This window comes from Cyprinus carpio, chromosome B10 (genome assembly GCF_018340385.1).
Source record: "Cyprinus carpio isolate SPL01 chromosome B10, ASM1834038v1, whole genome shotgun sequence".
Classification (NCBI taxonomy): Eukaryota; Metazoa; Chordata; class Actinopteri; order Cypriniformes; family Cyprinidae; genus Cyprinus; species Cyprinus carpio.
The window spans coordinates 1195102-1209287 of NC_056606.1; the positions used below are offsets into that span (position 1 = coordinate 1195102).

The 14186-nt window shown below is 38.8% G+C and overlaps 1 protein-coding gene and 1 long non-coding RNA gene across 3 annotated transcripts in view; both read left to right on the forward strand.

The window, feature by feature from the left end:
* The window catches only part of apbb1 (amyloid beta (A4) precursor protein-binding, family B, member 1 (Fe65)), a 46298-nt gene extending 38443 nt beyond the window's left edge, over positions 1-7855 (forward strand). For both annotated transcript variants that reach the window (XM_019110943.2, XM_042732070.1), the window contains 6 exons: positions 925-1039; positions 5511-5583; positions 5783-5863; positions 6056-6171; positions 6280-6456; positions 7592-7855. In XM_019110943.2, the coding sequence (XP_018966488.2) occupies positions 925-1039; positions 5511-5583; positions 5783-5863; positions 6056-6171; positions 6280-6456; positions 7592-7756 (727 nt within the window). In that variant the 3' untranslated portion in view covers positions 7757-7855. The remainder of the gene's footprint in view (positions 1-924; positions 1040-5510; positions 5584-5782; positions 5864-6055; positions 6172-6279; positions 6457-7591) is intronic.
* Positions 7856-8867: 1012 nt separating this feature from the next.
* On the forward strand, positions 8868-9551 carry LOC122138638. The gene is made up of 2 exons (XR_006155706.1): positions 8868-8989; positions 9423-9551. It is a non-coding gene; the product is annotated as an uncharacterized LOC122138638 (long non-coding RNA).
* The last annotated feature ends 4635 nt before the right edge of the window (positions 9552-14186 follow it).

The window sequence follows — 14186 nt, forward strand, 5'->3', positions numbered from 1 at the left end:
CGGTTTCCTTCAGAAATACAGTGATATAAAAACACCCGCAATGGATTTCAATTTTGAAATGTGCAGTGCTCATGTTTATTTAACGAAGTCAAAACCTTTTTGAAAAATCTATTTGTGTCAGTCAGATTTGATATTGTGGTGGCCGTCACAAATCAATTAATGTTTGGGAAACACTGGCATAGCATTATAAATAAACTTTATTATAATGAAAATACCCAAGAAGGCTTGAAGAACTAAAAAAAATCATATACTGCCGTAGTAGTGTGTTTTGTTTGTCACGTTGAATCAGTGGAAGCAGTTCAATCTTCTGTGTATTCAGATACAGTGATAGAAATTTCCTGGAGCAACTTGCATTATCTTTCTCCTGCGGGGCATATTTGGAGTTTCAGCACGAGCCCCCTCTGGCCTTTGAATGGAGTAGTATTTACTACTGATCACAGAACAGTGCTTCGCTGACAAGCTGTGCTTGAAAAAATGCAGCCTTTGCCAAATCACGATTCCAGTTTAATTTTGATTAATCGTGCAGCCCTACTTTGGCCTGAGGAGTATTGTTGGAAGATATCTGTGTGGCGGTGTGATGGTATAGTGTCGGCTACTGATGCAGTGTCAAAGTATACCTTTGAAAGGGAATGTCTTGGATACATATGTAACTTTGGTTCCCTGAATCAATGCCTCAGTGAGCGGAGTTAGCACTGTCTGCCAATAAAATGGCGTGACTCTTTATGGGCTCAGTAGTCACACCAGAGTGTGTTCCCATAGCATCAGCCATAATGTTGCATCTCGTTTCCTATTCAGGGAACAAAGGTTTCACACACATACAAGACGTTTGTTACTGTGCATGCATAAGCTTATGGGTGTGTGGATAAATTGAAGTGATATGACAACATGCATATTTTTATGTTTGTCTCTTGTCTCTTACAATAGGGACTTTGCATATGTGGCACGAGACAAGTTGACTCACATGCTCAAGTGTCATGTATTTCGGTGTGACACCCCTGCAAAGAACATCGCCACAAGCCTGCATGACATCTGCTCAAAGGTGAGGACATCATAGCTGCTGGCTAAAAATAGTCATATTCTTGATTAAATATCAAAGACATTGTGCACTCTGCTGCAGTGTCCGTAATATGCTACATTTATTGAAACAGCAATGTGTCGAGTGTTTAAAGGGATAGTTCAAAAATGAAAGTTCTGTCATCATTTACTCACCCTCCACTTAATCCAAACCTGTTTCTTTTTTGTTTTTGTTTTTTTGTTTTTTTAATACTTTGAGAAATTTTGATTTCAAACAGTTGACCATAGCCATTGAATTTCCTTGTATTTTTTCTATTTTATTGAAATCATTGGCTACTGTCAACTGTTTGGTTACCAGCATTCTTCAAAATATCTTGTTTTGTGCTCAACAGAAGAAACTTAGGTTACACTTTATTTTGATAGTCCACTTTAGAAATTCTACTAACTATAAGTAACTTTGCAACTACATGTCAACTAATTCTTATTCATTTGCAACTACATGTCTACTAACTCTCAGAGTAGACTGTTAGGTTAGGTTTAGGATTAGTAGAATACGTTGACATACTTGCAAAGTTTCTCATAGTCAGTATGTTGTGGACCCATCAAAAACGCATCAAAAAAAGTGAAGATATTAAACAGACAGTCTACTAATATTCGAATGACTGCTAGTTGACTTGTTATTCCAAAGTTACTTACTGTTAGTAGAATGTTTGAAGTGGACTATCAAAACAAACAAAATGTTACTGAAACTTACACAGGTTTAGAACATCTTGAGGGTAACTTGAGAGTAGGCCTAATTGACAGAATTTTCATTTTTGGGAGAAAGGAGGGTTGATAACTGTAGGCTAATCAGAAAACATATTCAAAATGAGGCGAATAATAGTATGTGATGTAGCTGACAAACCAACATATAAAAAAATGAGATGTGAAATAAATATGGGTACTAGTGTCTAGTAGTCGGTACTGCAGTTTTAATAATGTCCATTTCCCACTAACATTTGAGTGCTGTTGAGCAGATTCTTAAAAACCGCAGATTGGCCGTAATGATCACATGCTCAACAGATATGACTGTGATTGGCTACAATGATCATCGCTTCACGCTCTTCACCAAGTGCTCACACAGAAGCACACGGGAGCATATGAAAACCGCGTCTAACGGCGGATCCCTAATATATCTGCACATAGACTTTCAATCGCTCCTATGTGCTTCTGTGTGAGCGCTCGGATTGTTGTCTTCAAAACATCTTTGTCGTTTGGTTTCTGCGTCGACCTGCCTTAAACAGGCAGTGACTCAACAGGCATTGATGTTGAATCTGTGGGCGGGGCTAAACAGGCAGTGATGTTGAATCGGTGGACTGGTCTAAACAGGTGGTGATGTTGAATCGGTGGACTGGTCTAAACAGGTGGTGATTTTGAATCAGTGGACTGGTCTAAACAGGCATTGATGTTGAATCTGTGGGCGGGGCTAAACAGGCAGTGATGTTGAATCAGTGGTCTGGTCTAAACAGGCAGTGATGTTGAATCGGTGGACTGGTCTAAACAGGTGGTGATTTTGAATCGTGAATCGGTGGACGGGTCTAAACAGGTGGTGATTTTGAATCAGTGGGCGGGGCTAAACAGGAAGTGATGCTGAATCGGTGGACTGGTCTAAACAGGTGGTGATTTTGAATCAGTGGGCGGGACTAAACAGGCAGTGATGTTGAATCGGTGGACTGGTCTAAACAGGTGGTGATTTTGAATCAGTGGGCGGGGCTAAACAGGAAGTGATGCTGAATCGGTGGACTGGTCTAAACAGGTGGTGATTTTGAATCAGGGCGCGGGCTAAACAGGAAGTGATGCTGAATCGGTGGACTGGTCTAAACAGGTGGTTGATTTTTGAATCAGTGGGGGGACAACAGGAAGTGATGTTGAATCGGTGGACTGGTCTAAACAGGTGGTGATTTTGAATCAGTGGGCGGGACTAAACAGGAAGTGATGCTGAATCAGCGGGCGGGGCTAAACAGGCAGTGATGTTGAATCAGTGGGCGGGGCTAAACATACAGTGATGTTGAATCAGTGGGCGGGGCTAAACAGACAGCGATGTAGACACAGGCGTTGATCTTCTGTGGAGACGGTGCTTATCCACACTATTACATCAGAGAGTAGAACATTCCTCAAGCTGTCGTTTCGGCAGACTGGCTTCAATATAAGCTGTTTTTAGACTAATGAGAAAGTTTTGAGTTCTGAAACTTACAGGGTGTTTTTTTAGGATAAAGCACTACTTAACGGACAATGAACAGATAAGCTCTTTTCTTTTGTAATTCTTTACCGATTCTGAAAGCAAAGGAGAACATTTATGCAACAGACTTTTGCTTACTTGTCTTTATGAGGGTTTTTTGTATGCCATTTCTTATATAAACACTTTTTGAGGATATTTTTGTGGTCATAAACTCTGATGAAGAAAGTGAGAGAAGCGAAGATAATGCTCCGGATGAAGATCTTAATTTTCCTCCACCACCGCCCCCAGAGGAGAGGGAGGATGAGACAGACTGTTACCCATCTTCTGCAGTCTCCACCCTGAAAGCATGCGTCACCTCCTTGGAAGCTCAGCTGACAGATCTGCTACAGAGGGTGAATGAGAAAGTTTCGTCTGTTGAGTTGGAAAAACAATGCAAGAAGTTGGAGGATAAAGTGCAACTAGTAGTCTAGTGCAACGTGAATGCGAGAGGGTGAAACTACAGCTAGAAATGTTAGTGAAGGACCTGGGCATGGTCAGATTTTCCTTATTTTTTGTCTCTAGCTGATCACATGCCTGAATATTAGCGTAGATGCCATTCTTCTAATGATGTAGCAAGTACAGTGTGTTATAGGAAGTATTCCCAGTTAAACCATTTAAGTACATTTTAGAAAGTAGTGCAGCTGGTTTATTTATGGGGTTTCCAGGGTAACGGCTTCATTTCTGCTGTTCAGCACCATCTGCTGTCAGAGAGTGAATGTGCATCTCCTTCACATGTTCCGCCATGTGCTTGTTTACATGGAAAAATATTCTTAAAATGCATTCAAAAAATCATAATAATTTGTAATAAATATTTATTCACTGTATTTTGAAGTGCCCACAATAACAATATCGTGCATATTTATTACCGTGATATATCGCATTACCGAACACCGTCACATGTCTGTCTGGGTATAGGGTAATTGCAGTGGTTGTCACAATGCACCTTACACCCAACAGTTTGGGATGGGTCATGGAAAAAAGTCTTTGTCAACAGGAGGTGCTACTTCCGCATGCTCATTTTCAAATAATGCTTGTACACTTACTAAGTTTTGGAGTATAGCACCTTCCAAAACCTGGCTAAATCAGAATTGTGTTTGGCGGAAATACACTTTTCAGTGGTTTATCGTTGAATGATGTTCTCCTTTGCGGTCCAGACATCAATAATAGCTTGTGGTTCTCATGTGCTTCAGACCTGAGCCAAATGCAATAATGACATCCGTCAGATGTTTCACAGTTTCCTTGTGTTTATAGATAGAAACTTATGTTGGCGATGGTCTCAGGAGGGAGGAGCAGAAAATGGCAGAATTTAGGGCTGAAGTTACTGCAATAGAAAATGCAAAATCACTAGCTTGTCTTCAGGTACAGAGCAACCTCTAATTCTCACTCTTGCCATGCTCCTTGCATAAGGTTGGTGCACATACTGTACCTCCAGGGCAGTCTGAACACAGTGGGTGCTACACATACCAGTGCCAAGTCTAGCATCTAGCCAACGAAATGTATTACCTCTGTGAAGTTGGCACCCCATAAAAAGAAATAATCACCAAAACTATGCCATTCGTTTGTGCTACGTTTGTGGGGATTTGTGCTGCAAAAACGTACATTGGTGCTAGTTTGGTGTTTGAGATATTAAACATTGTTTTTTTTTGACCGTGTGACCGTGATTCGTCACTCTTCACCCGATGTTGCCCAAATCTCTCCAAACCAGCGCAGGTCGTTTGTGCTCGATTTGTGCCCGTTTGTGCCGTTAAAACAAACACTGTATCTATTTTCCTTCCGTAGATATAACCAAAATATTTTCGGAGGCTGTGACGTCACTCTCCACCCCATGCAATCTAAATAGTTCCAAACCGGTCCCATTCATTTGTGCTCGATTTATGCTGGTTTGTGCCGTTAAAAGAAACAACCATGACCTCTTCTTAAATATGACAGAAACATTACTCTCCACCCTGTTTAGCACGGCAGCAGAGTTAATAAAAAAAAAAGTTAATTTATTATTGGTGCATCCCCTCATTTATTATGCTAAATAATTGAAACCAATACTATATGTTTTTCTAGTCCTTTATTTTTACTCTCTGTATACACAAGGATCAGTATTTCTATTTCTATCAGTATACACCTGTGTGTCTTACTCTTTTAGATCAGTGAGGATCAGCCATGTAGTCAGATAGAGAATGCAACTGCCGATGCAATTCTGTCCATGTGTTTAGTTTTATATTGTTTTGTCTGTGTATGTCCCTAGATAATGGCCCAGAGGAAGTCATCCAGCAGACTGAACACTGACCCCTCAAGACTTAGGGACATCCCCTTCCAGGGTAACTTCTGACATGAATTTAGCTTTTGTTTGTGGATGGTCTGCAGTACAGTATGTAACTGTTGACAGTGTTGGGTTTGACTACGCATTTTTTTTAATGTGTGCATCAGATATTTCTCTCTCACCTTCTCAAGTGAGTACTGTAATAGATAAAAATGAAATTATATTATTATGACTGAATCAGATCTTTCTTCCTTCAGAGTTCCCGGCTCCCAAGAACGAGCTGGTCCAGCACTTCCAGGTGCGGTACTTGGGTCGTGTGCCAGTGACAAAGCCAGCTGGTAGGAAGTCCTCATTAACACTATAATACTACACTGCATTATACTATTATACAGTTTTACCTGCATTTTCCCCATTTTTGTGTAGCTATGTCATACCCTGTAAGCACTTAATATAGATGTATGCATTTCATGTTTAAATCAAAGTTAGCTTCCTGAAACTGAAGTTGAGTCGTGTCGGTATCTGTCTCTTGGGCATGGATGTGATCAATGTAGCACTGGAGACTGCTCTTAACAGCAAAGACCAGGAGGACTGGACACCTGTGACTGTGAACGTGGCGTCCGCTACACTCACTATTCTGACTTCTGAGGTCAGGTTTCTGTTTGTTGACATTATGCAGTACTTGAGTATTTTATGTAATGCTGTATCATAAAATTTGATTAGATAACCACTTACATTTCTTGTCTCATTGTCACAGACAGAGGAAGTTCTTTCTGAATGTCGTGTGCGTTTCCTGGCATTTATGGGAGTCGGGAAGGATGTGCACACGTTTGCATTCATAATGGCAGAGGGACCTGGAGACTTTATCTGCCACATGTTCTGGTGTGATCCAAACGCAGCCAGTCTAAGTGAAGCCGTACAGGCCGCCTGTATGGTGAGTAAGGACGTGTTTGTCTATATGATCAAATCAAATCAAATTTTAGTCATATAGCACAAATAAAACAATAGTAGTTGACCATTGTGCTGTACAAAAAGATAAAGGATAAAAATCTGTTTACATTGAGAATGCGATCAGAAAATTCAACTTTAAAAATCAAAAGCAGTTGTTAGTCTAGGGGCATCATTTATAAAATGTTGCACAGAAAACCATCCTAAATTTGATCTTGCGATCATCTCTCAAATATGCGTACGTGTGATTCATAGAATGAACGTATGCACAGAAAACGCATGGACACCTCTCAGATCTGAAATCCATGAATCATAAATGATCTTGACCTTGCGTGCAATTGAATGGTTTCAGCTCTCTGCCTTGTAAACAACTCCGAATTAATTTCATTATCATATAAAAGATCAGCAGTCATCGTCCAAATCTTTTTATTCAGAAAAGCGAGCTGCAAGAACAGCTTACATTTCCAGAAACCTGCAGTTCTCCGACAAGATAAAGTGAGTACGTCTGCTCAGACCCTGACCCTTAAGCGCATGCACACTTTAAGATCAAATCTGAGCGACGCACGCTTTATAAACAAGGCCCTAAATCCCGGAAGCATCAGTAGTCTTTGTTGAGATGACCTTAATAACACAGATTTAAAAACAAAATGCAATATATTGAAATCAGTTCTGTAACAAATCAGCAGCCAGTGCAAAGAGTGTAATGCTGGGGAATTGTTTTACATTACTTCCTGAAGAGCATGAACACTGTGATTTATAAGTCATTAAATATGATGTAATATAAATATATTAAATATAAAAAAAGTGTGCAACACTAGCCATGAACTCCCCAATCTCTTCCACACGTGCAGTGAAGAATTAATTTAACTTACAGTAAATACAGGAAGTCCCTCTCCCAAATGTACAACAGTTCTGTTGGTCTGCCTCAAGCAGTGGTGCATGTTTTGCTGGTGTTTGGGGACTGTTAGACTGACCGGGGTGTTTGGGGAGGGTTGTTTGATGTTTTTTGGGTGCAGAAGTTACAGTTCAAGTTTAAATTAGATTGGCGTATAATCTAGTTCAAGCTGAAATATGTTGCTATAATGTTTTGAGTTTTAAATTATGTATTCCATCATTCCCAGCTGAGGTATCAGAAGTGTTTGGATGCTCGGCCCCCCAGCAGTGGCAGCTCTTGTCTCCCCGGCCCCCCTGCCGACTCTGTCGCCCGCAGGGTCGGATCCAGTGTGAAGAAGGGTGTTCAGAGTCTGCTGGGTAGCTTCAAGAGATCTGGATCTCAGACACCCTAAAAAGGACAACACCTCCTCCGCAGTGCTCACTGCAAATATGTTTTGTTCTGTGTGTGCTTGTGTGATTGATGGGTCGTTCACACCACTGCGACTGTCCTTCTGCGGTTAGCGTGCAATAGGAACCAGAGGACACACAAGTTACGTTGCCAGATATTCCATCGTTACAGTCACATTTTCATTTGCTTTTTCTGTTTGTTTGCATTAGCAGATGTACTGTAGAAGTGGTTTAGCACTGCTGGGTATGAATGTGATTTACCAAGATTGGATTTTCAGTGTAATCGATATTATGTGGACTACACTCCCTAATGACACTAAACATTACGCATGCTATCAAAAAACACTAAAATGAGCTTATATACTATGCAATGTGCTTTTTTATTTGTTGTTCTTCCTCTGGTTTTGCATTGGGACACATACTGTGCTAGCTTTGACTGCTTTTCTTTTCTTCTGAAAGAGCAGGTTGTATGTTTTTTTTTTTTTAAGTGTCCTAATATTGTGTTGGAGTCCCCTACAACAGGTTTAAATGCATCTTAGGTCAGAAAACACTGTAATTTTCCCAGAATATACATTTATACATAGTCATTTGTCCAAGATTTCGAAACGTTTCGTTTGATTCAGTTCTGAGCAAAATGTCTGTAAACCCCTCCCTTCCAAAAACCTACGGAGCACTAGATCGAGTTAGTGAGCGCTACCATCTGTAAAACCAATTATGCCATTATTTCAAAAACTACACGATTAGGCTAGTTTTGTGTAGCAATTGGGCGGGTTTTGTTGTGACAACCTGGCAACCCTAGCATGCACCTTTTCATAAAAAAAAAAGTTTTTATGTCATTATTTCAAGAACTATTATTATATTATTATTATTATTATTATTGTTTTAACACGAATCCAAGCGAATCCTAAAGTTTAGCTGCTAAACTGTAAACACTTAAAACAATACTGTGGATACATTAGCTGAGTGCTAACATGACTAACTGATAAAACAATACAGTTTGAAAACCAAAATATGTCTACTGTAATGTCTGAAGAACGACAGACCTTTAATTATAATGCAGAACAGCTGTATCACATGCACCCGCCTAACTAACTCATCTCTCTCTACCGGGTATTTTACACACCACTTTAACAAGGATTATAAAGTCTGCGCTACACTACATTCTTTATTATTAAACAGAGTAATTAGAACAAGCACAGTCTACATTAATTGACATATTCGATTAATGTGATTCTAAGGTGTACATTCCTAGGAAATAGTGGGTTCACAGCGAATTATCAGAACTATTTCAGTATAACAGTAATATCATGCTTTACCTTGAAACCTAAAAGCTGCACTAGGTATCATAAGTTAGCACAAAAAAAAAATAGATATTTTGAGCACTCAATTGAAAATGTATCACATAACGTATCAATCGTGCTTACAGGACAGGTTGTGGTTCGGAGACACTTGAAGATTAAATGAAGATTAGAAGCCAACAAAGATAAAAGGCAAGATTAGAGAAGCAGTCCTCGGTAAAACGACGAGCACAACAAAAGGTTGGAGCACAGCATCTTCTCCACACAGAGAGTGTTTGTATTTCGTGGGCAGGCCAGGATGATGCTAATGTGTTACCCAGTGACGTACACCGGTAACGTTGACTCTTTCTTTTGAGAGTCTATCTTTATTAAGGTGATTCTGAGTTGACTCTTTCTTTTGAGAGACTATCTTTATTTATCATGCACTTTTTTGATTAACAACTTTGCAGAATGTTTACATTGAAGGATAGATATCTTACAAACTGCAAAAGAGAGATTTTTCGAAAACCCATATGACCTGCTCTTGAAGAATTGATTACTCTTTCCCAATCTCAGCATAGATGCCGAACCGTGACTGAAATCTGTAGCAAACCCAGAGTTTGTAACATCTGTATGCTGTTTACCCTAAAAACACACTGTCACTCTCATGTTCCAAACCTGCATGCATTCCAAAAGTCTGTTTTTGACTCCACTGTCTTTGACTTTATGAAAAAAATGTGCAGTTCCACATATATTTGACTTGCCTTGTTTATCGCAAGTCACAAAGCCTTTTAATTTCTTCCATTATAGTTGATGTCGATGTTTGTTAAAAATGAACTTAACTTATATTATACATGACTGTACATTTACCCGCTCTGTTAGTTTGTGAACTTAGATTATTTTATTCATTTGTAAAATAGCATTAACATATCCTAGTCTTCCCAAGTGTATTTGCTCATTAAGAAAGCCCCGCTTTAAATGAGCACAATTTTACAATTATTTTTATTTCTTTTATATTTTTGTGCGTTTGATATGTTGGATGGCTTTGTCTTGATGAAAACATTTTTTTTTTTTTTGAATATGATTAAAAACACAAACTTAACATCAGCATAGTGTGTTTAACAAAGAATGTGACACACAGATTCTCTAGAGGGTGCTCTGCGTTTGTTCCTGTCCAGTTTGTACATACTGCTTTGTCACAATTTTTTATTTTTTTTTATCCCTCTTTTAAAGGGGTCATATGATGTTGCTAAAAAGAACATTTATTTTGTGTATTTGGTGTAATGAAATGTGTTTATGCGGATTAAGGTTCAAAAAACACATTATTTTCCACATACTGTACATTATTGTTTCTCCTCTATGTCCCGCCTTCTGAAACGTGTTGATTTTTACAATGCTCATCCATCTGAAAAGTGAGGTGTGCTGTGATTGGCCAACTATCCAGTGCATTGTGATCGGCCGAATATCTCAAACATGTTACGGAAATGTTACGCCCCTCACATACTGTGATGCAAAACAATAAAACCTATTATAAATGAGGCATTTGTTGCATCCAGCGGGGACATAATTACTGATTAGAATGACTTATACTGTGTTTTTACGGGTTGCGTATCGTGCTGCGTAAACATAAAACCATGTCTGCATTTGTGATCAGAGAAACGACAAACAACAAGCGCTACTCTACACTGCTCAAAACCCACGTTTGAATCATCAGTGACAAATTCTTTAAATATAAACCATGTACTTACAGGCTGTGAGTCAGAAGCGCCAGACTGTCCTTGCAAAGTTGGAACTGCCCCACTTTATTGAACAGCCTTTGAGCACAGACCCATTGTAGGCTAGTCTGCAGGTTCAGGAAACAGTCCTCCATAAAATGCGTCACACACTGCGAGCTTGTTTGAGGAACGGCGCGGCTGGCGGATTTGACGAAGGAGGAGCCAGAGGGCAACCACATGACGACCCCGGGCTGGACGCCGCTTCGTCCACCGTGACGAATCAGATATCGTCCTCTTTTAAAAGGCCAAACAAAGTAGTTTCGCTTTCACAATGAAACACACAGCATCTCTACGACGGCGGCAGCAACAACACTACAGCGAGAATAAAAATTACGCCTTCTTTCTTTGCGTGAACATTTGGGCGGTGTTATTCAAATCTTCCCACATACTAACGTAGAGATGTGGGGGCGTGTTAGAACGAGCCGTTTCAGGAGGGTGTGGACGAGTCTTAGCTTTAGAATATCTCTTTGGATTTGAGACTTTAGTCTTTGCAACTTCACAGATCTTCTTTATTCACCAAGATATCAAAAAAATCCAAAGAAAAAATAAAACCTCAAACCCCATCACACTGTTTATGGCTATTGTATATTGAAGTCAACATTCTTTGGAAATGTATCTTAAATGCTTTGCAATGATGTCCTGCTGTATATAGATTTCTTTTTTCAAATACAACATTGTAACATATTGCCATGTCTTAAACTTTTAAGAATGTTGAATTCATAAATATCATGTTCTTTGATTTCTCCAGTTAATGTATGTACTGAATTTAATACACTAATAGGGTAAGACAGCTCAATTTTTCATTAATTTTTCTGAACCATTTTCATGTCTAATTACACCTGTCGTTAAAGGGAATTTTTGAATGCGCTTGTTTGTTTGTTTTTCCTTTTTTTTAAATCTGGTGTATCTGAATGCTTCATCTTGGTCCCGTTTACTCATACTTTGTGTGTAGTTCTAGATAATGTAATGTGATGCTTAAAATGCAGTGCTGTTTGTAACACTCTAGAAAATCTTTATTGAAGAATAAGCATTCATGTACATGTAAATATTCTGCATTACATCAAGAAATGGTAGCAAAGAAAACGTCATTTTTAAAATGAAATGCCATGAGGGTACTTTGTGTGCCAAAAAACACAGCTATAGAAACACAAGCTTAAAATGTTACTTGCTTATGCAGAAATATTCACAGATTGGTAAAATGGTAGTTAAAAGTAAATTTGCTTTTTGAAATGAGGCTAAACTTTAGCTGTGATATTCTGAAAATTTAAGGCTCACTCCTATAAACATCACTGATGTAGGATGTTTTTGTCATCACATTTTTAAGGAGAGTTGAGAAGTGATTTCTTAAAATGTAAATTGGATGTTCTATAGATGCATATAATGTGACTGGATGGAATAAAAAGTAGAAAATGCATTTGATGCTTTTTTTTTTCATGACTTAAAAAAGGAGCTTCAACAACTGTCAGTATTTTGTGTTGGTCTGAATTATATACAGTATACAGTGTGTATATATATACACACACACACACACACACACATACATATACAGGTGCATCTCAAATTAGAATGTCGTGGAAAAGTTCATTTATGAAAATGTCATTTCACAAAATTAACTCAAATCTTTAAACCCGTGTATTAAATTCAGTGCACACAGACTGAAGTAGTTTAAGTCTTTGGTTCTTTTAATTATGGTGACTTTGGCTCACATTTAACAAAAACCCACCAATTCAACACAAACCCAACAATTCAATCTCAACAAATTAGAATACTTAAGACCAATTAAAAAAAAAAAAAAAAAACTTTTTAGTGAACTGTTGGCCTTCTGGAAAGTATGTTCATTTACTCTACATGTACTCAATACTTGGTAGGGGCTCCTTTCGCTTTAATTACTGCCTCAATTCGGCGTGGCATGGAGGTGATCAGTTTGTGGCACTGCTGAGGTGGTATGGAAGCCCAGGTTTCTTTGAAAGTGGCCTTCAGCTCATCTGCATTTTTTGGTCTCTTGTTTCTCATTTTCCTCTTGACAATACTCCATAGATTCTCTCTGGGGTTCAGATCTGGTGAGTTTGCTGGCCAGTCAAGCACATCAACACCATGGTCATTTCACCAACTTTTGGTGCTTTTGGCAGTGTGGGCAGGTGCCAAATCCTGCTGGATATGACATTGCACCCCAAATCATCACAGACTGTGGAAACTACACGTTTATCATCATTTCCTGTAAAACTTGCCTTGGAACAATGTGTATTGTAAAGAGCACTATACAAATAAAACTGAATTGAACCCATTCTTTTAAAGTAAAACATTTGGGTTGCTGTCTTTAAAGAATTGGTAAACCAATCTATTTAGCGTAATTTCCTGCCTAGGATCAGAAAAATTGCTTTCATACACAAGTATATTTCCCCAGATCTTTTGATACTACATATTTAATCTCAAGACACATTATGCCAGTTAACAAGTACTCTTGTCATGATGTCTTGGGCATTCTTGTCCAGGGATATTTTCAAACATTGTTTCTCTCACTTCTTTGTATTGTAAGCTTAATTAATTGTAAGTTTTGTATTGTAAAACCTAATTAACACGAGAGGAGCACGTTCAGTAATCAACTCAATTAACAAGATAAGAGGTATATTTACAGAGCAGACTTTCCTTCTGTTCCTTGACAATTTTTCAGCTCCCCCCCACTACCCCATCTCCTCATGTCTAAATATATATCTCAACCTGGGTGCATACTCTGGGTACAGGACAATATTCGGCGCTCGGAGCCCTCCCCTCGGACAGCACCGCAAATACACATAACCTTTATTTCACGAGTTTGCACTAACATATAATATGATTGCGCAATTAGTAGCATATGTGACGTGCTGTCCAGAGGGAGGGTCTCCGAGCGCAGGATAGAGCCCGAACATCATTATTATATGTGAGTGTGACCTTGTGACATTATTTAGTAATATGCTTGGATGTAACTATGTTCAGATAGTGGACAGAAACTGGTGTAGTCATTCATGGTTTATTGGTAAGAAACGGCATCAAGACTTGAAGCTATGGGTAAGTGCTATCATATAAATGCATTACGTGATTACTTATGTGGCAATACAAACAGATCAACATGAAACCAACATGGAAACAGTGTTTTGTCCATCAATGCTATTTCACACTGTTAACTAGGCAACGCTGCAGTTCATTCAAACTCCCCCCCCCCAACCAAAGACATATCCTTTATTTAATCGATCTTCAAGAAAAAAAAGTATCACTCATTAATTATTTAATTCATTCTTATCTCAACCCCACCCCTAACCAAACTACACTACAGAGTTTTAAATTATCCGATTTGAAGAAGTTCCACTCAAAAAGACTGCAACAAATGATTTCAAATCATAAGATTG